General features: G+C 43.8%; 1 protein-coding gene across 1 annotated transcript in view; it reads left to right on the top strand.

Moving 5' to 3' along the window:
- CSTF3 (cleavage stimulation factor subunit 3) overlaps positions 1-18,786 on the top strand; it is an 82,117-nt gene extending 63,331 nt beyond the window's left edge. Inside the window, exons 4-21 of the mRNA XM_040409560.1 lie at positions 430-462; positions 1,519-1,616; positions 4,459-4,525; positions 4,611-4,645; positions 5,886-6,012; positions 6,100-6,177; positions 7,016-7,178; positions 7,318-7,427; positions 8,078-8,194; positions 8,387-8,461; positions 11,478-11,621; positions 11,894-11,996; positions 12,707-12,776; positions 14,015-14,210; positions 15,129-15,282; positions 16,246-16,340; positions 16,550-16,610; positions 17,844-18,786. Coding sequence (XP_040265494.1) covers positions 430-462; positions 1,519-1,616; positions 4,459-4,525; positions 4,611-4,645; positions 5,886-6,012; positions 6,100-6,177; positions 7,016-7,178; positions 7,318-7,427; positions 8,078-8,194; positions 8,387-8,461; positions 11,478-11,621; positions 11,894-11,996; positions 12,707-12,776; positions 14,015-14,210; positions 15,129-15,282; positions 16,246-16,340; positions 16,550-16,610; positions 17,844-18,046 — 1,929 coding nt within the window. The 3' untranslated portion in view covers positions 18,047-18,786. The remainder of the gene's footprint in view (positions 1-429; positions 463-1,518; positions 1,617-4,458; positions 4,526-4,610; positions 4,646-5,885; positions 6,013-6,099; positions 6,178-7,015; positions 7,179-7,317; positions 7,428-8,077; positions 8,195-8,386; positions 8,462-11,477; positions 11,622-11,893; positions 11,997-12,706; positions 12,777-14,014; positions 14,211-15,128; positions 15,283-16,245; positions 16,341-16,549; positions 16,611-17,843) is intronic.
- Positions 18,787-26,085: the final 7,299 nt, after the last annotated feature.

Raw genomic sequence — 26,085 nt, forward strand, 5'->3', positions numbered from 1 at the left:
CTGACATTTCCTGGTTCCCTGCTGGTCTCTATTTCGTGGCCCCTCTAAGCACAGGAACAGACCCCTCAGCCAATCAGTGGTGGAACCAGGTCTCCACAGCAGCCAGTGATTGGCTGAGCGACCATTTCCTGTGTGTAGAGGAAGCAGGGGGGCAACGGCGAGCTGCTAAGTGTTCGGAGGGGGATCAATTGTTCTGTGGTGAGAAAATTCCACCACGTGTGCCCTTACCCCTAGGTGACAGTGCAGGGTCAGGCTGGGGGTATGTAGGAGCAAAAACTTGTAGGGACAGTCCATGGCATCTGGGTCGTCAATAGTTGGGAGTCCAGGAACTTTAATAATATTTTAGTAATTAATTAGTGCCTCGTTAGATGCAGGATACAAGAACACGCTATTTTACCATTTCCCTTTTTTTTTTTCATGTGCCTGCAGGTTAAAGCTAAAAATTACGACAAGGTAGAAAAGGTAAGTTTAGTCCACTTTTTTGAGGTTTAGCAATCAAATTCTGTTAGCATCATCGCTATAAAGCTGTGGTACACTTACACTTAGACTGACCTTTACATATAGGCTGGTATTCCACAAGGGGGCACGATGCGGCCCACACCCTGCTCACTCATGACCAATTGGCATATGAATGGAAGGTAGTACCTCTGTTAACATGCAAATTTGTTTGGCCATTGGCCATGGATGGGAAAGGGTGTCACCGAAATGTGGAAATCCATTGACAAATGAAGTGAATAACATTGATTATCGCCGGACAATGGCAGCTGTCGAGAGGCAGGATATATAAAAGGAGTGGTCATGGGTATCGGACCCCCACCGATCAGATACTGATGACCTTTCCAGAGGAAACTCCCAGAAAACCCCCTTTAATTGGCAAATGAACAGCTAGTCCTTAAAGTTGGATTTGTTGGAAGAAGGAAAATGGTCCCCATACACATTAGATTAGTATCAGCTGAACCTGCTGACTGTGTATGGGGGTCTTCCGAATTTTCCCTGAGGGATGACATTGGGCAGCTGACAGGAATGGCTGTTGAAGATGTACGGGGCCTCAGAAAGGTCTTGTGGGGTGTTCCCAGTTTGCAGTGGTTAGTTCCTACTAAAAATTGTCCAAGGAAGGACAGCAGGTGAACCCGCAACAGGGTCATGAATGCTCAAGGCTCATGGATGCGTGGGGGGAGAAAAAGCTAGCCCTTCTGATCCAGTCCCACAGAAGAGCCGAATAGATTACTGCTGGCACGGTGTCGGAACACCCATGCCCATCATGTCCACTGCCACAGGCACCTACTTCATGTGGATGGCCAGGTGTTCTACAGGAAGAAGACGAACTGGTAGAATCATTGCGTCGATGGCTCACAGCTTCAAGTATTAGCATCCCCCCCCCCCCAAAAAAAAAAATTGTCAGTCTTGTGTAAACATCAGGGTTCACTTTTGTGGAATTTAAATGCAAGTGTGAAATTGGTCTGAGCATGGCAATGAGTATACGTTTTGTCATTTCACCAACCTCCATTCCATCTGCAGTTATTTCAGAGATGCCTGATGAAAGTCTTACACATAGATCTGTGGAAATGTTATGTGTCTTACGTGCGGGAGACAAAAGGGAAGCTTCCAAGTTACAAGTAGGTATCCAAAGAATCCTCACACCCTTGTAAATCCTCACACCCTTGTAAATTTGGTATATAGGCCCTTAGGTCAGGACAGGACATAGGACCTTACGTGTTACATAGGTCTTAGGGTTATTGCAAAGTCTGTAACAGCCCCCTGCCCCTAACCGTCACTATGCACTGGTCTTATGTTATAGAAGGTCCATACTCGGACACCAAGGCCTGGGGCAGCTGCAACTTCTGTGCCCAATAGAATTATGCCCCTACATAGGAGTCTAACTTGTCTGTCTAGTATCTATAGTTTGCATGGGATAGGTTAAGCATGCATGGGATAGGCACAAGGCCATCCTTCATATAAGATAGGGCCAAGGGCTATCCATAGTATTCAGTATATTGGGCAGACTAGATGGGCCAAATGGTTCTTATCTGCCGACACATTCTATGTTTCTATGACTGACTGAAAAGCAACAATTAAAGAAGCACTCCTACAAAAGAAATATTCTCTGACCTGTTAGAAAAGTACGTGATATAAATGGTAGAGAAGGTAATTTTCTTAACAGTGACTGTATTTGTGAGTTACCACCTCCCTTCTGATCATCAGCTGAGTCATGAGACACAGCATCTTATGTGTGGACCGGAAGCCAGTTTCTCAGTTTTCCTATGGGGGCCTCAATGTCAGTCTCCTAGGAATGAATGGTGAAGTAACTGACTTCCTGTCCTGTGTCAGATGGAGATCAGAGTGTTGGTCACCAGGGCTGTGGAGTCAGAGTCGAGGAGTCTGAGTCGGGGGAAATTTTGGGTACCTGGAGTCGGAGTCGGCAAACAATGCACCGACTCCTACTAAATTTAGATTGGAATAAAAAAAAAAAAGCAAGTTTAAATGTCCCAATTCACAAAAAGTTATAATTAATGACTTCTCTACTGTAAGAATAAAGACCAATGCATGCAGTGCCTCACGTAACCACAAAACGAACACGTTAAGTGACCGTGAAGAAGCATGCTTTTCATATGCTTCACTATATGGCACGCAACGCACAGTTAGGAGCTGCAATACTTCTACTTTCCATAGTGTTGTGTTCTGCTTTTACAGGGAACGCAGCGTCCATGTGTAACCTAGCCTCTCACTGATAAGGGATTAAATAAATATGTTTTTTGCAGGACTAGAGAGTGAGACACTTGTATAAGTGAAGGGAATGGAGGGCCAATAGTTCAAGACTGAAGCTGTGAACCATTGGAAAAACTGCTGTCATTTAGCTAAGGCTATAAAAACTTGTTGGCTTCCCAGCCAGTAGTCCTGTGGTAGGTTGCGTTTCTTTCCCTCAAGGAATGTATAAAATACATTCGCATATTAATACGTCGGAGTCGGGGAGTCGGAAGTACATAAAACTGAGGAGTCGGAACATTTATCTACCGACTCCACAGCCCTGTTGGTCACATGACACAGCTGAGGATCAGAAGGGAGGTTATAACTCACAAATGCAGTCACTGATGAGAAGATTACCTTTACTACAGATTACAGGTGAAACTCGAGAAATTAGAATATCGTGCAAAAGTCCATTTATTTCAGCAATGCAAATGAAAAGGAATTGCATTAATGCAGCTTAAAATTAGAATTTTGTGAAAAGGTTCAATATTCTAGGCTCAAAGTGTCGCACTCTAGTCGGCTAATTAATCCATACCCCCTGAGCAAAAGGGAACTTAAAATTGTGACTTTGGGTTTTCATAAGCTGTAAGCCATAATCATCCAAATGATAACAAATAAAGGCTTGAAATATCTCGCTTTGCATGTAATGAGTCTCATATATTAGTTTCACCTTTTAAGTTGCATTACTGAAATAAATTACCTTTGCACAATATTCTAATTTTTTGAGTTTCACCTGTACATCATGTACCTTGAGAAAGCACAATCTGTGGGAGCGCTTCTCTAAAACTACAGGCCTGGCTATACAGCATGCAGCTATATCTGTGGGTTGTATCTTGTACTGCAGATATCCTAAAGGAGTGCAAGGATCAGCAACCTCCGGCACTCCAGCTGCTGTGAAACTACAACTCCCAGCATTCACACTTGCTCAGCTGTTTTTGTAAAGCCAATAGAAGTGAAAGGAGGATTTTAGTAGTGGTAGTTTCTGAAGTTACCTACACGGGGCTTGTTGGCAGCACGCAGAAGCAGTGCGTTATCCTAGAAGGGTTTTACTTCAAACTTATAGAAGTCAGCAAGCAGCCACTTTACCCTACATTTTGAAAAACCACCATCTTGAATACAACATAAATGTGTAAAACAATACTGGGTCACGTTTCTGATCTTTGACTCGCTCTGTACATAAGGGCACCTTCACACGCCGCAGAATTTTCCGGAACTGTAAATCAGTTCCAGTCACCTGCAATCTATTTGCTTGCCCCGCCATTCAAATGCAGGGAACCGATTTTCTGCAACAAAGGGCTCATGCACAAGACGTGTTACATCCGTTTTTTTTTTTTTGCGGATGCACTGTAACAATGCCTGTCCTTGTCCACAAAACGGACAAGAATAGGAAATGGATATGGGATGCAGACGGAATAATGTCCTTTTTTGCGGCCCCATTGAAATGAATGGTTCCGCATACGGACCACAAAAAAAACGGAATGGACACGGAAAAAAATTAAATGTTCGTGTGCATGAGCCCTAATGAATATGGTTACCCACCTACAAGCTGTGGCGTTGAAACTATGCCATATGTACAGGGATAGGATGATTGCTAGACAGACCACCAGATATAGTGGCTCCTTCTCCATCCAAGACTTGTAAGGTGTTAAACCTTTCTTACCAAATGGCAGCGATGAAAACGCTTTGGCTTATGTTCTTTTCCTTTTCTTTCAGGGAAAAAATGGCCCAGGCGTACGACTTTGCTCTTGATAAAATTGGCATGGAAATCATGTCCTACCAGGTAATTGCTCCTCATTATCCATAGACGCAAATTATGCGCAGAGTAATTACGCGCAGGCTATAACTCTGTTTCTCTTCTTTTGCAGATATGGGTGGATTACATCAATTTTTTGAAAGGAGTGTAAGTCTACTTTCATGTTGTTTCTAAGACTGTAGCTAAGGCTTTATTGGCATCAGCCCCGCCAGCTGTTCCAAAATGGATTTCACTCCTTGTTCCTGGCACCTCACAAATCCAGGCTTAAGGACCTGTGTAACCTTCCTCCATGTCTCTATAATTTCAGTTTTAATAACTTCAACCCATAGTGCTTAATAATAGGTTTAGTAGTGCAAGCATTTCCAGGTGGGACAAAAATTTTACTCCTATCCAGAAGTAATTCCAGCTTCTACTACACCCAGGGGCGGACTGGCCTTAGACCTACAGGAGAATTTCCAGGGTGCCACCTGTACCACCCTCATGGCCACAGGCTGGGTGCATAACAATCTAATGCTCTCAGCTAGTAAATCGCTAGTTAGGCTACTTTCACACTAGCGTTTTGGGCTGATCCGTCATGGATCTTCAAAAACGGATCCGTTACAATAATACAACCGCCTGCATCCGTCATGAACAGATCAGTTTGTATTATCTGTAACATAGCCAAGACGGATCCGTCATGAACTCCATTGAAAGTCAATGGGAGACGGATCCGTTTCCTATTGTGTCAGAGAAAACTGATCCGTCCCCGTTGACTTACATTGTGTGCCAGGACGGATTGGCTCAGGTTCGTCAAGCGGGTTCGTCAAGCGGACAACAAAACGCTGCAAGCTGCGTTTTGGTGTCCGCCTCCAAAGCGGAATGGAGACTGATCGGAGGCAAACTGATGCATTCTGAGCAGATCCTTACCCATTCAGAATGCATTAGGGCAAAACTGATCCGTTTTGGACCGCTTGTGAGAGAACATGACGGATCTCACAAATGGAAAGCCAAAACGCGAGTGTGAAAGTAGCCTTCATCCCTTGGTAATTGATTTTTAACGTGAAAAACTACTTTAAAACTTGAACAGATTTCATTGTAGTCAACAGTCTTGACTCCATATAATGGCATTTACCTTGACAAAAATCCCATTACAACCAGTGAACCCATTAACAGAGAGGTTTCTCTGTATTTCTATAAAACTATAGAATATCAGGGAGAAATGCACATTTTTTACTTTTGGATTATTGCTGGAATTTCTTTATGATCACGAATCTCAATTTCTTCGTCTTTTGTACCCTGGCTGCCACGTGCAGCGAAGGATTAGAAGCTGTATAGGGTCACGTCTGGGGTCATACTGAATGATATGTCTGAATACACCATGATGTTTGTTTGATTTCTCAACAATTAGGGAAGCCGTGGGATCCTACGCAGAAAATCAAAGGATCACAGCTGTCCGCCGGGTTTACCAGCGAGGTTGTGTCAATCCCATGATTAACATCGAGCAGCTTTGGAGAGATTACAACAAGTATGAGGAGGTAATGTGTGCGGCAAGAATGATCACAAGTGGCATCCAAGTGGTTTTCACCTCCCACAAGTGTAACCCTCTGTTGTCTTATCCGCAGGGTATTAATATTCACCTAGCAAAGAAAATGATAGAAGATCGGAGCAGAGACTACATGAATGCCAGGAGGGTTGCAAAGGTAAGAACCAGTCAAGTAACTACTGGCATCTTAGTGGTGTTTGCAGAAGCATAGCCTATTGCTTTATACAGGACTTGATTTATTCCCCAGAACAGTGCCAATCTTGCCCATGGGCTGTATCTGGTATTTCAGTTCAAAACCATCCAAATGGATGGGTCTGAGCTGCAATACCAGACACAACCCTTGAGCAACAGTGGCACTGGTTTTAGTTTTTTTTCCTATCCTGGGCAACTCTTTTTAAAGTGCACCTGTAGCTTCGGAAAACTAATGTATGATTAAGTAAGTCTCCAAGGAGAGCTTAGCTAAGGCCGAAGGGACAAAATGTATGGTGTGTCACTGATACATGAGGTATCAGAACTTTTCAGCAACACTTTAAAGGGAACCTGTCATCCAATTCAAGTTGCCCTCCCTGGGAGCGGCATAAAATAGTGACAAACACACTGATTTCATTGGTGTATCACCCATGAGCATAAAAACGTAATCAGCATTATAATCATCACGTCACGGGTGCTTGAGAAGAGTCACAGTTTTTTATGATCTCCTGCTTTCCTGGCCTATTGACTGATGATTGCCAGTCCTCTCCTAGGAAATAAAGCTAAGGAGAAAACTGCGGGAGATCATGACGAACCATGACTCTTTTCCAGGACCGGGCTGCGATGCTATTAAAGCTGTTTTTTAGCAATGACTTACTTTTTGCTCATGTATGACACACCACTGAAAATGTCATAACTTTATGCTGCCATCAATGCCGACAGCATAAAATTGACGACAGGTTTCTTTAACCCACAGTGCAACTTTATTACTACATTTCCTCTATTTTTACATTTTCTGTCCTAAGGAGTATGAAACTGTGATGAAAGGATTGGATCGCAATGCTCCCTCCGTGCCCCCACAGAATACCCCGCAGGAGGCTCAGCAGGTGGAGATGTGGAAGAAGTACATTCAGTGGGAGAAAAGCAATCCCCTCCGTACTGAAGACCAGACCCTTATAACAAAAAGAGGTGAAGTCCTATAGCTGTCCTGTACTAGTGATTGTTATGCGATACTCCTTATGAGGTTCTTCACAAATAGTACTAGACGTGCAGTAAGATCAGTATCGCTGTATTATAATACCACAATCATCGATGTGTTTTCTTTCAGTCATGTTTGCTTATGAACAGTGTCTGCTGGTTCTGGGACATCATCCGGACATCTGGTACGAAGCTGGCCAATACCTGGAGCAGTCCAGCAAGTTGCTCGCTGAGAAAGGGGTAAGTCCAGTTGATAAAAGCAAATGCTGTAACCTATATAAATACAGCCTGAGGACAGTGATTGGCTGCAGCAGCCACGTGCCGTATACCTGCATGTCACTGCTGCAGTCTGTAAACATGCAGCAGGGGAAGGACTGAACCGGCAGTGCAGAGAACGGCACAGTAGGAAGAGGTGACTGTAATCTGATTTTATTTTTTACAGCATTCAGGGCCATTACTAGAATTTTTAATTATCTCTGAAAATCCCTTTAATGTTTTGAGAAATCTTCCCTGTTGGAGAATCTACTCTTTCTAGCCTTAAAGGGGCTGTCTCATGAAAACAACTGCTGTCCAAATGTCCTATTAGGGAATATGAACATCATAGATGGAGGTCCTCTTTTTGTGACCCACCTTTATAAGCCCGAACGGAGAGCTCTTTTATACTAGACCTTTTGTTACTTGGACAACCATTCATCTGAATGGATTACATGTACTACTACATTTCCCCTACAGGGGCCACGAGTAAAATCAGCTGTTTGCCAGTAATGCCAGGAGTGACAAAATGTTGTGTTTCTGATGATGGCTCAGTTTGCTTTTTTTTTTGCATCAGGCTTACGTAGCATAGCTTTATATATATATATATATGTAAATATTCCCTCTTGTCATTACAGGATATGAACAATGCAAAACTATTCAGTGATGAAGCTGCCAATATTTATGAACGTGCAATCAGCACTTTGCTGAAAAAGAATATGCTGCTGTATTTTGCCTATGCCGACTATGAAGAGGTTAGTGTCCAACTCCTCACAGTTTCAGTCACAATGCGTTACACAAATCTTATTCCATTCACAAGATCCGTAAACTAACAAATCAGACTGCGGAGACAGTTAATGGACAATGGACACAGGTCAGGACTAATGAAGGCCTCAAACAGAAGAAAGTTTAATGATGCAAAACTAACATAAATGTTCTCATTATAGAGTCGCATGAAGTATGAAAAGACGCACAGTATATATAATAGACTCCTCGCCATAGAAGACATTGACCCTACATTGGTAAGCTTCGTAGCGCCATGTTTCATGACAGTCCATAAAAAGGATGAGCTCCAAATGCATGTCTAATTTCATTCTTCTCTTATGCAAATAATTCCAGTAACTTATGATTGTGTGTGTGTGTGTGTATATATATATATATATATAAAATGGACGTTAACAAATTTTTTGCTCCATAAGACGCACCTAGGATATAGAGGAGGAAAATAAGCAAATAAAAATGTCATTAGACCCTCAAGCTCCGTCAGACCTCTGTATCAAATCTCCATCAGACCTCCGATTAGACCCCCAAGCTCCATAAGACAAAACTCGCCACTCCCTGGCGTTCTGCCGGCCTAGCACTGCACTGTGATCTGACGTCGCAGCATCAGGTCATAGTGCGCACATACATGCCCTACGTCCTGACGATGTACGCAGTCAGGACATGTGCAGTCTGGTGCCCGGAAGAAGACGACGGGAAGTGGTAAGTACAGTCAGCGCAGCCCGACACTCACTGTTTCCCACGCCACCTGCATACTGATGACTGTTACCATAAGCATTGGCACTATAAGATGCACTGCCATTCCCCCCCCCCCCACTTTTGAGAGAAAAAAGTGCGCCTTATAGTTTGAAAGATATGGTGTGTGTGTGTGTATATACATACATATATATATATATATAATATATATATATATATATATATATATATATATATATTCAGAAAAATGAGCGGCACTCCAAAGGATAAAAGCAGTGACCCTTTATTCACACCGGTGGTGCAACGTTTCGGCTCTAGTCACGAGCCTTCCTCAAGCAAAGATACAACTCAAATGACAGTGATTATATAGGGAATACAGATCATGTGGTCACAACCCAGTGGGTGTGTTCAACAAATCATAACAATACATAACGATAATTTGCAGTGAATGCACATAATACCTTGTAGTGCAGAGAAATATGCTGATCATCATTAGAGAACAGTGATATGTGCTAAATATAGAGCAGTGTACGGATCGAGTACATAGACTTGATCAAATAGTGTATCAACATATGATATATTCATTATACATAAGTGTATGGAGGGGGAGGAGCAACGAAGTAATATCGCAAAACATACCCATCCAGCAAGGAGGCTCATTCAGCGCCGTGAAGTCGGCGTTGTAGATATCATTCTGCGCAGGCGTGGCAGCGCACCAATAGCAAGTACTCAGCGAGCCAGGAATGCTACGCGTCATCACAGTGAGCCGACACCCCTACGTCACTACAGACGGAGAGACACAATGTGTAATCCTATGCGCATGCTCAACAGAGAATCGAGCTAGACGCGCCATCTTTGTTGCTGGAGAGCTGCCCTTAGAAAACCACTATGCATATCGCACCCAACCAAAGACAAAAACGGGCATAGGGGGTTAGAGAAGGGCAAAAGGAATCCCATTTAGCAGGGTACCTATATGCTCCACCCTGGCAGAAAATCCACCGCAGCCACGGTAACCGCAGTACCTGCAGGGATAACGCAAGGGATTCCAACCTCCCATCCTGTCCGAGAGGGATCTCCTCTAATTGGTCCACAGATGCTGCAAAAGTGTATACAGTTCAGCTCCCAATACCAAAGAAAAAAATATATATGACAAAAAAAGATTTAATAGGGTGTCGATCACACGGTGCCTGCCAGCAACAGAACTGAACCAAACAAAAATGTAAAGTGTGATGGAATGAACCCCTTCCGTGGTATGCTGCGTATACTCCGACCATATGTTCCATACCCCAAAGTGCAGAATGAAAGTGATCTAAAAAAGAAGAAGAAAAAACATTAAAGTAGGAATAATGTGAGTTGTATAACTCTCTGAGTATGTGCACAATTGGGCGAAACAGTATCCAGCAATGCAAAGAGGGCAAACCAAACCTCACAGAACATCCCCAAAATTGTAGTCAGCGTTTAAGCCCTTTGGCTTCAGGCTGTCCAACTTGTGGATCCAGCTCAACTCTCTGCGTTTAAGTATCCTGGATCTATCCCCACCTCGCCGAGGCTGGGGTATATGGTCCAGGATCCAGCACCTCAAATCACCTTCTTTATGCGTGGCCTCAGTGAAATGTTTCGATACTGGCAAATCCAGCCGTTTTTTGCGTATACTGAGGCCGTGATTATTGAGGCGGGTCTTCAATTCAGTTGTTGTCTCACCCACATAAAGCAAATTACATGGGCAAGACAACACATAGATGACATGGTTGGAATCACAAGTCAGATGAAATAAAATGCTGTAAGACACACCGGTATTGGGGTGTACAAAATACCTTCCCTTGCGAATATATCTGCAATTAACGCAGTTTAGGCAGGGAAAACAACCTAAGCCAGACTGAGTCAATTTGGTTTGCTTCAAAGATCCCCTGGAGCCAATATCGGCCTTGACCAACTGGTCACGCAGGTTCCCGGGATCGGCGATATGATGACAATGGTGGACATGAGAACTCAGGGATATCTTTGAAGCATGTAACCAACAGACCCCAATGCTTGTTCAATATCTTATATATATATAAAAGCAAAATTCTGAATTCTGCAGGATTCCAGATACCAGAGCTCAGGTGACAGTGACACAGCTGTTTTATGGTTTAGACATCCGCTATCCATATATCCTATTATAGTGAAACTCCATCAGTAAATTATATTATAAGTATATTGTCTGCCATTGAGTCCTCCTTTCAGAGTGGATATAAATCGCTCTCTGTTCCCAATGTCAACCAGAAAACAATTGAGAAATAGACCTCAAAATCTGTACAACATTGCACACTATTTTATGCACTGTAGCTGTGAACTGCATTGTTCATTTTGGAGTTATCTTTTTTTTCTGAGTAGTTTGTAACAGGCGAGGAAATTGAAAATCGAGGACAACTTTGTTAGAGGGTTTTGAGAGCAAAACGGCAATAACAACCAATATATATATAACTAACAAAAATGCTTTGTAGTAGGTAAAAAGTGAGAAGCTCTTGTATATCATTAAGAATATTGATGTAGTCTGATTGTGTCCTTTTTGTTGTCCGCCAGGTGTATATCCAGTACATGAAATTTGCTAGAAGGGCAGAAGGAATCAAAGCTGGAAGAATGATTTTCAAAAAAGCCAGAGAAGATGTCCGGACTCGTCACCATGTATACGTTACAGCAGCCTTAATGGAGTATTATTGTAGTAAGGTGAGAATCAGACATCTCTTGGCCAAGTTTGAGTAAAGCTAAATATGAATGAGGGCTGATTTGCAAGACCGCGGTCTGTCCATGTCTCGGCTCAGTTCACATCTCATTCTTTTGTACACATTTGGCGTGTATTCGGGGAAAGCTCCCTGTGTACACACTAAACCTGTCCATAGACCCCCATGCCAAAGCAGTGTCCTTTCAACATACATTTTTTCACTATATGGGAGTGTATATATATTCATTTGCTTTTCTTTTATTTTTATTTTTTCTAGGACACATCAGTGGCCTTTAAGATTTTTGAGTTAGGTCTGAAGAAGTATGGAGACATTCCAGAATATGTTCTTGCGTATATTGATTATTTATCTCACCTCAATGGTAAGTCCCATACATAGATCTTGCAATACTTTTATGCATTCTCAATGAGAAGGGCAGTGGACAGAGTAGCACACACAGTTAAAAGGTTTTCTACGGTGTTTTTATTTTATTTTATTTTTTTACTTTGCTGAAGTGCTGAGAGCCTGGTAAAATAATTAAAATAAACCCTTTCCTTCCCTTCCTGCGCCCACTCCAATCCATCACCACCCCTCTGTCATTGTACCTTAAGGTGCAGCCAGTGACAATTTTTTTGGCTGCAGCAGTGACGTTCCATATACCACTACAGCCAATCACTCATATGCTGCTTAGGCCAGTGATTGGCTGCAGCAGTACACAGAATGTCACGGTGGCAGCCAAACAATATGTCACTGGCTGCAGCCGGGGGAGAGGACAGCGTGGCGTTGCTGAATTGGAGAGAGCACTAGGAAATGTATTATTATTATTTTACGAGGCTCATGGCAAAACAAAAAAAACTCGGATAGCCCCTTTAATTCTAAAATAGGTTTACTTAAAAAATGGCCTGCAACAGTCGAAAGACGCTTTTTACTGAATTGCAGTTATGGAACTTTCAACACATTTCATTTCATACTATGCAAGGAAAGAAATCAGAGGGAAACGCAGAAAACCATTATGTGGCCTTGTCCTTGTTTATATTATACTGTTTACTGTTATTAAGTTGCATTTCATTTTCTATTGATTGGCTTTCACAGAGGACAACAACACTAGAGTATTATTTGAACGAGTTTTAACGTCAGGGAGCCTTCCCCCAGAGAAATCAGGGTAGGTATATCTGTCACTGTCTCAGCTGAGCTATGGAAATATTACTCACTGTTATGATCAAGCTGTGTATAAAACATTACAATTATTTTGCTTCTTTAATAAAAGTTTTTATTAAAGAGGACCTTTCACTGATCCTGACAATGTGAACTACCATTTATCCCTGGGCGCCGCTCCGTTCTCCCGCTATGCCCTCCGGTATCTCCGCTCACTAAGTTATAGTAGGCGGAGATTTCAGTCACTAAGTTATGGTAGGCGGAGTCAGCCCTTGTTCTGCTCTAGCGCTGGCCAATCGCAGCGCAGAGCTCACAGCCTGGGAGGTTCTTTTCTCCCAGGCTGTGAGCTCTGCAATGCGATTGGCCAGCGCTACAGCAGAACAAGGGCAGACTCCGCCTACCATAACTTTGTGAACGAAGATACCGGAGGACATAGCGGAAGAACGGAGCGGCGCCCGGGGATAATAGTAAGTGCAGTGAGATCCCGCGGCGCCGCTCTACATGTCTGTATACTTAGTTCATAGTGTAATAATGGGTGAAAGGTCCTCTTTAAGCGCCCCCATCTGTCAGCAGATTTGTACCTATGACACTCGCTGACTTGTTACATGTGCACTTGGCAGCTGAAGACATCTGTGTTAGTCCCATGTTCATATGTGTCCTCATTGCTGAAAAAAATTAGGTTTTAATATATCAAATGAGCCTCTAGGAGCAACGGGGGCGTGGCCGTTACTCCTAGAGGCTCTGCTCTCTCCTTAACTGCCGCTCCCTCTGTACTTCGATTGTCAGGACCAGCGAGTGAAAACGTCATCACGCCTGACCCTGACTTCTGCTAAAGTCAAAGTGCAGAGGGTGCGGCAGTTGCAGAGAGAGCAGAGCCTCTAGGTGTAATGGTAACGCCCCCGTTGCTCCTAGAGGCTCATTTGCATATATTAAAACATCATTTTTCCCGGCAATGCGGGCACATATGAACATGGGACCAACACAGATGTGAAGTTTCATAGGTACATATTGCTGACAGATGCTGAAGTGCGGATCTGACCAGTCATTGTGTCCACACTATTCTTGTCCCACTTGGCCATACATAAATGATTAAATGAGTCCAGTTTTAGCTACTGTAATTTGAGAATCGGGTCATAGCAGAAATAATCTGGAAGCGAAACACAACCACATCAATATAATGTCTGCTATTTCTTCATGTGTTGCTCAGGGTCTGATCTTTTATACATGGTTTCTATTTGCCTGCAGTGAAATCTGGGCCAGATTCTTAGCATTTGAAAGTAACATTGGTGATTTAGCAAGTATTCTGAAAGTGGAAAAGCGAAGATACACGGCCTTCAAAGAAGAGTATGAGGGGAAAGAGACTGCTCTGCTGGTGGATCGGTACAAGTTCATGGACCTCTACCCCTGCTCTGCAAGTGAACTTAAAGCTCTAGGATACAAAGTATGTCTCGCAGGCTCCTTACACTCTTCTTACTGTGATCGGTCTCCTTTTCTGTGAATATTGTTCCTTTGGTTCTTCTTTCCTTCTTTCTCCCCTTTTACTTGCAACGATGATCAGCTGAAGGAATGTTTGATCCCAATCCTTGCCCCATGTAAAAATGCTCAGCAATGCGCTGACAAACAAAACGCTCCTTTTTGTCAGTCTAAGGGCTCGTGCACCACAAACTTATTTTCTTTCCGTGTCTGTTATGTTTTTTTTTTTTGCGGACCCGTATGTGCAACCATTCAGTTTCAATGGAAGTTACTCCGTGTGCATTCCATTTCCGTATGTCCGTTCTGCAAAAACATGTCCTATTATTGTCCGCAGCACAAACAAGGATAGTACTGTGCTATTAGGGGCCAGCTGTTACGTTCCGCAAAATACCTCATCCGTACTTTTTGCGGACCGCAAAATACATACGGTTGTGTGCATGAGCTCCTAAGGGAGGACAAAACGTAACTTAACAAAACGGAATGCTCCAAAATGCATTCTGTTCCGTTCTCATATCGGAGAGCAAACCGCAGCATGCTGGGATATGGAGCAAGACCGCCATGACCCACAATGCAAGTCAAGGGGACGGATCCGTTTTCTCTGACACAATAGAAAATGGATCCATCCCTCATTGACTTTCAATGGAGTTCATGACTGATGCGTCTTAGGTATGTTAAAGATAATACAACCGGATCCGTTCAAAACGGATGCAGACGGTTGTGTTATCAGTAACGGAACGCTAGTGTGAAAGTAGCCTTACAGATATCCAATGTCCTCTTCTCAATGACCTTCTACCTTGAAATCTTTTCTTTTTACCTTCTCTCTTGCAAAAACCAACAATTACCTCTTAGATGTAAGTTTAACATTCAGCTAATATATTATTTTCAGGATGTTTCCCGAATTAAATTAGCAGCAATGATGCCAGACCCTGTTGTAGCTCCTTCTACAGCTCCATCTCTTAAGGACGAAATTGACAGAAGGCCTGAGTACCCCAAACCAGATACCAGCCAGATGATCCCGTTCCAGCCTAGACATCTTGCTCGTAAGTGATAATTCATGTCCTCTCACAGGAGATAAAATGTTATGTGACTTATCAGCGGTAACCCTGATGGATCTGGCACAGTGTTCTGCCACAAACATGATACTTGTGGTTCTTTAATTACAATAGCATTGTTTAACTTTAAGGGCATCTGTCAGTAGTTTTGCACCTATGACACTGGCTGACCTGTTACATGTGCACTTGGCAGCTGAAGGCCTCTGTGCTGGCCCCATGTTCATCCATTTTGATTGACAGGACCAGCAATAGTAACGTCCCCGTTGCTCTTAGAGGCTCATTTGCATATATCAAAACAACATTTTTCCCAGTAATGCGGGCACATAGGAACATGGGACCAACACAGAGGCCTTCAGCTGCCAAGTGCACATGTAACAGGTCAGCCAGTGTCATAGGTGCAAAACTGCTGACAGATGCCCTTAAAGGATACTTGTAAAAACATATGTACGTGGACAGCTCAGCGCCAGCTGCAGCAGAATTCCCGGTGCGCCTTTTTCATATACTGTCTTAAGGCTGGCTTTACACACTATGTCTGCATGCAGCCAAAACCCGCAACAGCCAAGGCCACACAATTTTGAAGGTTATAACTTGATTTTACCTGCAAAATCAAGCTTCTATCAGCTGCAGCTAGTGGACAGGGTTTCGGCTGCATGCAGGTAACAGATAAGGGCTTAGTACCCTCAGAGCAGAGTCATAGTGCCCTTCATAACAGCAGAAGCATTGTACCCCAAGATCATGGAACAATGGCAGTGAATCTCCAGCTGTTGCAAAACTACAACTCCCAGACTGCCTACAGCAGGGCATGGTGGGAGTTGGTTTTATAACAGCTGGAGAGCCGCAGGTTGGCCATCCTTGATTTAGACAGTCCCACTGAATCCAGGACCCGATGTAGATTGACATCTCGTAAAGGTGTAGTTTCCATATGACAGACACGTACTGTGTTTTCTCTAGCTCCCGGACTTCATCCAGTACCCGGAGGGGTGTTCCCAGTGCCTCCCGCTGCTGTACTATTAATGAAGCTGCTTCCACCACCATTGTGCTATCAGGTACGTGACTGTAGGCTGATCACACATTAGGATCTCTCTGGGACAACTTGATGACAAGACATATGGCTGTCACCAGAGCTTCCAGAGACGCTGTCGTCCACCTTTCCTAGATGGCAGGTTGCCTAGACATGTACATATATAACCACAGATGTATTTATTTCCCCTCGGTGGGATACTATGCACAACTGACCATGTGTTTGTGTTGACAGGGTCCCTTTGTGCAGGTTGATGAACTTATGGAGATTTTCCGCTGCTGTAAGATCCCAGACAGTAAGTATACATTTTTATATTTTAGGTTTCTGCCAGTTATAATTTGTGGGGGAAGTTACAGCTGACCATACATTTCCCCTGCAGCAGTTCTCATAGGACATATGGAAGGGGGCTTTCTCAAGAGACAACCCCCCCCCCCCTTTAATAGAAGGCAAAAATTACGTCACACAGTCTGGTTCACAGAGGATTGTCTGATACAAGTGGGAGAACCTGTCTGGAAATGCTGCATTACATAGCACCATAGAAATCAGCGTGTCTGTGTAATGTATGGATGTGCATGGAAGAGTGGCATAAATATGAGTGGAAATGTGTCGTTTGCAGCAGCCTTACAGAATAATGCAAGAATCCTCCTGCCAAATGTTGGCGGTCTGATTTACTTGCTCTGTTCCTGAGATTTGTATGTTAGATCTCTGGGTGAAAAATCATTCTTATATAAGGGTAAGCACGGACACCTGCCTGTGCCATGTATAGTGAGGATACATCATATAAATGTGCTCCTAACCATACAAATAACAGATATGGCACAATTAGATGCTGGAGCTGTGTGGCTCTATCACTTATCTCTGAGATCTATAGAGCAGCAAAGATTGCACTGCAGCACCTTAAAAGGGTTTTCCGAGACTTTGGTGGTGGTCCTACACCCAGGACCCCGGCCGATCAGCAGTTTGAGAAGGCCACGGCCATACATTGTATAGTGGCTATGCTTGGTATAGCTATCCCTAACCCATTCAGGCCATGTGACCGATGAATGTGACGTCACATGGCCTAGGGAAAGCTGAGGGTGAGAGCGGGAGTCCCAGATGTTGGACCCCATAGATCAGATACCGATGACTAGAGATGAACTTCATATTTTGAAATTTGTTTGCGGTTCGTTTTGTGGTATTTAGTGAATTGCGTTATGGATTCCGTTACCACAGACTATAAAGCAATTTCATGACTGAATGCATAACGGTAACGGGACGGATCCGTTATGCAGCCCAAAGACTTCTATCACAACGAAATTAATAACTGAATGCCTTTGGTCCGTGGTAACGGAATCCATAACGCAATTCACTAAATATCACAAAACGAACCGCAAACTAATTTCAGAATATGAAATTCGCTCATCTCTACTGATGACCTATTGTTGGGAATAGAACAACAGTATAAAAACCTCAGAAAACCCCTTTAAGGTCCATGTAACCCTCCCTTTGTTCGGCCCCGACACTGATCCCACTTTCTCTCCCTGTGCAGCTGTTGAAGAGGCTGTGAGAGTAATAGCAGGAGGCCAGTCAGAGATCTTAATGGAAGGCAATGGCCCAATTGAAGCAAACACTCTACTAAATAAATCCATGAAAAGACCCAACGAAGATTCTGACGATGATGAAGAAAAGGGAGCCGTTGTGCCTCCAGTCCATGACATCTACAGATCGCGGCAGCAGAAGAGGATTCGGTGAGCTGGTGTCATCCAATGTATTTCTGCCTCAAACTTTCTGACTTATTTTGTTACGAGCATCTTGAAAGCGAGATTGCATCGGTGGCTGTATAAAGGAAAAAAAAAACTTCGGAAAAAAAGAAAGTGAATGGCATCTTCTCCTGGAAGGACAGAGTCGAGAAATGTACATACCCCCCGGTTTTCCTCCTGTGTTTTTATGTACAATTGGAAGACTCGCTGGCTCCAAAGGTTAATTTTTGAAAGAACTGGAAATCTGATATTTGTGATCTTTTCTTTTAACTGTCTGCGGCACCAGTGTCCCCTATTTTCCCCAATACCCTTTGGCTCATACGGTTTACCAGTGGCCCAATAGCAGACACTGCAGGGTTTTGTTTTTTGTTTTAAATTTGCAGTTGAGTGGATTTCCATTCTTGCACACCGGAGGGCGCTGCAGCCTTTTGCCTTTTTTTTTTTTTTTAATGAACTCGCTGCTATTTTAAAAAAACACTGTAAGATGGAAAAGCAATGTACCGCCATCATAAAACACTTCATTCTGCAACTTAATCTGTCCACTGCTAGTATTGTCTGCGTTGCACTACAAAAGACTTCAGGGAAAACCCCTAGAACAGGAAGAAAAGAAGAACACGCTTAAAGTGCAAAATTTCCTTTTTTTTTTTTTATTAACCTCCATCTATTGTTAACAGAACTGACTGTTTTGTACATTGTCCTCCTTTTTTCACACAATAAATATTTAATACTACATGTGAGATTTGCTTTATTCTACAGTGAAAAGTGTAACATCAGTTTAATCAGTTTCTTTGCGATGTGATTATTTTAATTTTTTTCAATTATTGTTTTGCAGAATAAAAGAATAAACCAGACATGGTCCATTTAGTTACTTTTATACTATTGATGGTCTCTGTACCGGCATGTGGTATGGATTCACTACGGTCCACATCTACAGCGCAGAGGCAGCGAGGCTCTCAGGAGAACCACAGCCCCTTCACAGTGACACACACGTCCATGCAGCAATGGCTGGCACTGCTGGTCAGGCCTATTTAGGAATGGGCTGAGCTACAGAACCAGGCATAGCTGTGCATCAATGGACTTTCTATTTTCACCAGTGAGCACCTCTGCCCCTTCCTTCTGATACCGGAAACCTGTGTAATAACTCGGTCTCACTATTAGGCCTCATGCACACGGCCGTTGTTTTGGTCCGCATCCGAGCCGCAGTTTTGGCGGCTCGGATGCGGACCCATTCACTTCAATGGGGCCGCAAAAGATGCGGACAGCACTCCGTGTGCTGTCCGCATCCGTTGCTCTGTTCTGTGGCCCCGCAAAAAAAAAAATATAACATGTCCTATTCTTGTTCGCGCTTTGCGGACAAGAATAGGCAGTTATATTAAAGGCTGTCCGTGCCGTTCCGCAAATAGCGGAACGCACACGGATGCCATCCGTGTGCGGCGGATCCATGATTTGCGGACCGCAAAAAACGGAACTGTCGTGTGCATGTAGCCTTAAGATCTAGTCACACATGCCAGATTTGTTGCAGAAGTTTCAGCGACTGCTCCATTCATTTAAATACGGGCTGCAGAAATCCATGCACTTGCTGCCAAAACAAACCCATTCAGATCAATGGAACGGATTTCAGTTGCAGAAAATTTTGCAATAAAGCTGCCATGTGTGAATCTACCCCTGACAGATAAAAAACCGCCTTTTTGCACTGTTGAAAAAAAAAAAAAAAAACCACAAAAAATAAATAAATCAGCCTTCCACTAAAGTTGCCCACTTCCAGAGTTAGGGCTCATCTCAGAAAAGTGGAACTAGGTTAGTATAATGGCTCATGCCACGACCATGTGCAGTCCGGGAAACAGGACTCGTGTGTTTGCTGCATCTCCTGGATCAACGGTCGCTGCATCATAATAATTTATCGGACCACACTGATGTGAATACAAAACAATAGACCCATGGTTCAATAGGAACTCACTGTATTGTAAATTACTATGATGCAGTGAGTTCGTGTCAGAGGGGCCGCCGTCGGTCCAGGAGCTGCAGCTGACGTGCGGTGCAGGGATTCCCGGACTGCACAGAGGCAGGATACTTACCACTCCTGCTCTTATGAGATCCATAGGGATCCTCACACAAGCAGGCTGTCCAGGAACCTGTACAGGTAATAACTTTGAGAGTGTGCACCTTCTGTCCAGGGTGAAAACTGCATGTTTAGCCTCACTTTAAGGTACAGTACCCGGATGCTGTGGGAGCAGAGAGATTCATTTGCCATGTTGGGGCTTTGGTAACGTGAATACATATTTTTTCTGGACGTAACATATTTAGACGACACTCCTTTGGGCAGGTCAGCAATTAAAGTGGCAGCGTACTGTGCCTACAACCCATCTGGCACGGCTCAGCATTGTTAATTTGACCTGTAGGACCATTTCTCTGACCGCTATTCTGTCTTAACTCTGCGTTACATTTTCCAGTGTTTGCAACGGTGATTGTGGACATTGCGGTTTTCCAAACTAGTGACATAATTTCACTATACATATTATCTATAACTGACTGCTATTTCAGCTGTAATAGATGATCCGATCACGACTTGTTACTATGTAGTTGTAGCATTTTATTGCGTCCAATAAAGATAACAGGGTAAATAGCCACATACCACACATTCCTCAATGGCATGTCCTAATAACTGCAGTAAAGGTGATGTTAGGTGTTCTCCTTTAACCAATTAAAGGCCTATTTAGGGCTCTTTCACACTAGTGCAGTGATTGGCAACAGCTGGAGAGCCGCAGTTTGCCTAACTACAACTCCCACCATGCCCTGCTGTAGGCTGAAATCTGTAGGCAGTCTTTGCATGCTGAGAGTTGTAGTTCTGCAACAGCTGGAGAGCCACAGTTTGCCTATCACTGCACTAGTGTGTCCTGTGCGGGAATCACGCTCCATGTGTGAGTGGGATTCCCCTCAGGAGTGCACGACATTATACCGATTTATAATGCTGTGTCTCTGCATGACCTGTATCTACTGAATTACATTGACATAATACTGTCAGTATAATTCTGTAGATGTAAAGTCCTGCACAGACACACAGCATTATAAATCGGTATAATGTCGTGCACTCCTGAGAAAGCAGGCAGTGTCCATAAGGGGGAAAAACACCACACCATGGATCGTGATTCCCGCACAGGACATGCTCATCTGAAAGAGGCCTTACACTGGCTGACAATCGACCCGATAAATCGCTAATAAGCGTTCATAGGAACGCTCGTTGGCAATTATCTGTCAGTGTAAAAGTGCTGCCGAGTACCCAAATGAAGGAGGGAAATGTTCATTCATTGGGCAATATGATCGTTTCAACAGTCAGCAAAATCATTGTTTGCTGGGAGCAGATTGTGCTGTCTACACAGCCTCTGCTTCTGGAAAACAATGATTCTGTATGGGGACGAGCGAAGGCATTAGCGATCACTGCTCCCCATACTGTGGAGGAGATCACTGCATGTAAATGTCTCCTCCACTGACAAGCAGGTGGTTGTCGTGAAGGAACACTTCCTTCCCAACAATCGTCTGATAAATCTATCAGTGTAAAGGGGCCTTAAGGGCTCATGGTCCCCAACGCACTGGCACCGTCCGTGTGGCCTGCTCTGGCAGATGCAAACCCATTCAACTTGAATGGGTCCGCGATCCATCCGCGCCACAAAAAGAGAGCATGTTCTGTTTTTGCGGTGTGGAGGCACGGACCAAAATGTCATGGAAGTGCTCCGTAGTGCTTCCGTGGCATCCCGCTCCATGAACGGGTCCGCATCCGTGATATGGGCCGCAATATGGGTACAGCTGACACACGTTTATCTGCATGAGCCCTAACTAATACCACATTTACAAGGTTCCACCGGCAGAACGTGGGGCTCACAAGTTTCCAGGAGGACTCTAAGGCCGAATGCACACGGCCGTGAGAGCAGGAGCGCACGGCGTCATTGGTTGCTATGACGCCGTGTGCTTCATGCCGCCGCTGCACTACAGTAATACACTCGTATAGATCATGAAGCGTACGGCGTCATAGCAACCAATGACGCCGTGCGCTCCTGCTCTCAGCAGGATGCCAGGCCGGGATAACACTGCCGTGTGCATTCGGCCTAACTGGGGCAATTGCTAAGCCTTAGGCTACATGCACACAAACGTATGTGTTTTGCGGTCCACAAAAAAAAAAAAACGATGACGTTCCGTATGGCATCCGTTTTTATTGCGGATCCGTTTTTTGGGCGGATCCATTGTAATAATGCCTATCCTTGTCCGCAAACTAGAAAAAAATAGGACATGCACTATTTTTTTTGCGGAGCAACGGAACGGACATACTGATGCGGACAGCACACTGTGTGCTGTCCGCGTTTTTTGCGGACCCATTGAAATGAATGGGTCCGCATCCTATCCGCAAAAAAAACTGATCGGACACGGAAACAAAATACGGTCGTGTGCATGAGGCCTTATGCTGTTACTATGCACTCCACTGCTTAGTGCCCGTGGGTAAAGTTGGGGGTGTTTTGGGGAAAATCTTGTGACTGGATAGATTCGTCCTCAATATCTGATCATGTAATATATGGGTATTAAATGCTAAAGATGGATTTATGATCATGAACTGTGAATCCAACTGTACAAGTGCTACAAATAAAGAGGGTCCATCAAAAGATCAGTCATGAAATATATTTGTATCTAGCGGTATATATTTTTTATTCTTTTATATAAAAAAAAAAACATGCTGCAAGGACAGCACAACTGTCAATGCGCCTGTCTTTTATACAATTCGTAAAATATAAGCAGCGTCCACGACGGATAGGATGAGCTTTATAGAACATTATCGAGATCGGATTTATTGAGAAATGCATTACAGGGAAAATAGAAATGAAATCCCAGTGTATGAACAAAGTATCGACAATTTAATTAATTGCAAAATAGTCTCTAACGGACAGAACATGTCAGGAAAGGCTTATTCTTTCTAGAGTAATGCAGGATCTAATTTCATTTCTTACTATAAAGAGATATACCGGGACTTTACTATTGATGGCCTATCCTCAGGACAGGCCATCAATATCCAATCGATGGGGGTCTGACCCCCTCCCCCCCCAAATGCCCACTGATCAACTGTTCTGCAGTAGCACCGGCACTAGACAGCGCCATTCACTGTACAGTGGACAGAGCTGGTAACTGCAGCTCTGCTGCACTGAAGTGAACGGGAGCAGTGCTGCAGTGAATAGCTCAGTCCACTACATAATGTGTATTTCCAGTGCCAGAGTTACTTGGGAACTGCTGGTCGGTAGGACTCCCACTGATCAGACATTGATGGCCATCAATAGTAAACTCCTATAACACCCCTTTACGTATCTGCCTCTGAACCCTAGTTAATAAACCAAATTATTCTACCTAAAATATTGGGCTGCTTTATAAACATATTATTTATCCAGTACAGCCTGTGTTTTACCCCAGAGCTGCAGTCACATGCCTGCAGGCTTCAGAGCTGAAATTTCATTCTGCAAAGACTTTCCGTGGCTGATCCGTATTCTGGAAAGTGATATACTTAGGCTACTTTCACACTTGCGGCAGAGGATTCCGGCAGGCATTCCCGTCGCCGGAACTGCCTGCCGGATCCGTCAAATGGTATGCAAACTCATGGCATTTGTCAGACGGATCAAGATCCTGATCCGTATGACAAATGCATTGAAATGCCGGATCCGTCTCTCCGGTGCCATCTGGAAAAACGGATCCGGCTTTTATTTTTTTTTTCAAATTTTTTGTGGTCTGAGCATGCGCAGACTGCAATGCCCGATCCGTTTTGCCGGGACACTCTGGTCCGGATCCGGCATTAATGCATTTCAATGGGAAAAAATGCCGCATCTGGCATTCCGGCAAGTGTTTCAGAATTTTGGACGGAGATAAAACCGTAGCATGCTGCAGTATTATCTCCGTCCTGAAAAGGCAAAAAGACTGAACTGAAGACATCCTGAACGGATTGCTCTCCATTCAGAATGCATTAGGATAAAACTGATCAGTTCTTTTCCGGTATAGAGCCCCTAGGACGGAACTCAGTGCCATAAAAGAATACCGCTAGTGTGAAAGTACCCTTACTATATAATATGTACACTAGGCACTGTACAATAATATTAAAAACAAATGCCCCTGCATTATTAAAGCTTGGCTAAGCTGTGTGGGGTTTGTCTGTCAACAAGATTAACGGCTTCTAATAACCTGCAGAATTGCGAGTGCAGCTCTGAAGTGTAATATGAGCTGTAACTGAAAACCAGTGCAAGATAAGTTATGTATTTATAAAAATGACTTGAATAGTCATATAGATAATCCATAATGGAGGAAAAACAGCAGCACCACGCAATATGTTAAGCCTCAAACAGCATCAGTGTCTTTATACTATGCGACTATCTTGCATGCAAATCGTCAAATCAATCTTAACGCTTCAGTCGGGTCATTTGTGTGATCTGATTTGGGACATAAAGCGACTTGACTCTTTGAACATTTTAAGGAGCAAACAAGACTCAAACCAACATCACCATTGGTGGAGTCAATCACCAGAAGCATTAATATACCATAAGCCTGAAGACAAAAATGAAAGAAGTCCACCGGCTCTACAATCACGATTTACAGGTAAGCAAGGTCGTGCGCGCACCTGCCAGAGTATTTTTTAAAGGGGGTTTCTGGGAGCAAAATATTGATGGCCTAACATGATAGATCATCAAGATAGATCGGAGAAATCACTGTTAGAAATAGAGTCTGGACTAATTGCCTGGTAAAAACCTGCTATTATACTTTTCAGCTGAAAATCCAGAAACGAATTAAAAATTGCTGTTTTTTTAATCTTTGCCCTAAAAATAAAATAAGTTATTCACTACACTATATATGTCCCAAAATGGTTGCTAAAAAACCTACAACTAATCCCGCTAAATAAAAAAATATATAGAAAGTCATGACTGCTAGAACACAAAGGGAGGAAATATTATTGGTCCTCAAAGGGGTTATCCAAGTTCAAGAACCCAAGCCCCCCCCCTCCCCACGGTAATATACTTAACCCATGCCGCTCCTGGTCCCTGCACCGCCGCTGCTTATCCCTGCACACGGATGAAAACATCCGGTGTCAGGGGAGAGCAGCCAATGGCAGGCGGGGACAGGGACGAGCCTCCATAGCATTGCGGGTGATGCTAGGGAGGCTCCCCTCCGACAACGACTGTTTTCATCCGTGTGCAGGGAGAAGCAGCAGCGGTGTGGCGGGCGACCAGGAGCAGCGCGGGAGAGGGGAGCGGGGGTAATATATTACCGGTGATGAGAACCCGGCGCACGGGGAAGGGGGGAGGATTTCTTGAAATTGGATAACCCACTTTAAGGCTATAAATAATGATGTCACTAAAAGGGTTAAAATGCAATAGTGGCCCCTGAGTTTTTTACATTAAAAATCTACAATAAAAAAGTGACATTTTTGGGAATGTTTTTCTATTTTAATGGGAACTTTTAGGCCTCTTTCTCACGAACGATACAGATTAGGGCCGGAATGCGTTCAGTCAGTTTTGTCTGCGACTGCAATTCAGTTTTTCCGCGCGAGTGCAATGCGTTTTTTCACGCGCGTGATAAAAAAACTGAAGGTTTACAAACAACATCTCTTAGCAACCATCAGTGAAAAACGCATCGCATCCGCTACTTGCCTTCCGGATGCAATGCGTTTTTCACTGAAGCCCCATTCACCCTTCTATGGGGCCAGGGCTGCGTTGAAAAACGCAACACAGACATATAGAACATGCTGCGTTTTTCACGCAACGCAGAACTGATGCGTGAAAAACAACGCTTATGTACACAGATCCATTGAAATGAATGGGTCAGGATTCAGTGCGGGTGCTATGCGTTCATGTCACGCATTGCACCCGCGCAGAAAACTCACTCGCGTGAAAGGGGCCTCAGGAGGTTAAAGGGATATTCTGATTAGAGAAAGTGGGATTAGTGGGGGATAAGGGCATTCTTATTGGTGGGACTTTGAGGAGCACTATTTCTATGGGGGGCACTGATATTTCTTCA

Source organism: Bufo bufo, chromosome 10 (assembly GCF_905171765.1).
Source record: "Bufo bufo chromosome 10, aBufBuf1.1, whole genome shotgun sequence".
In the NCBI taxonomy this organism is placed as follows: Eukaryota; Metazoa; Chordata; class Amphibia; order Anura; family Bufonidae; genus Bufo; species Bufo bufo.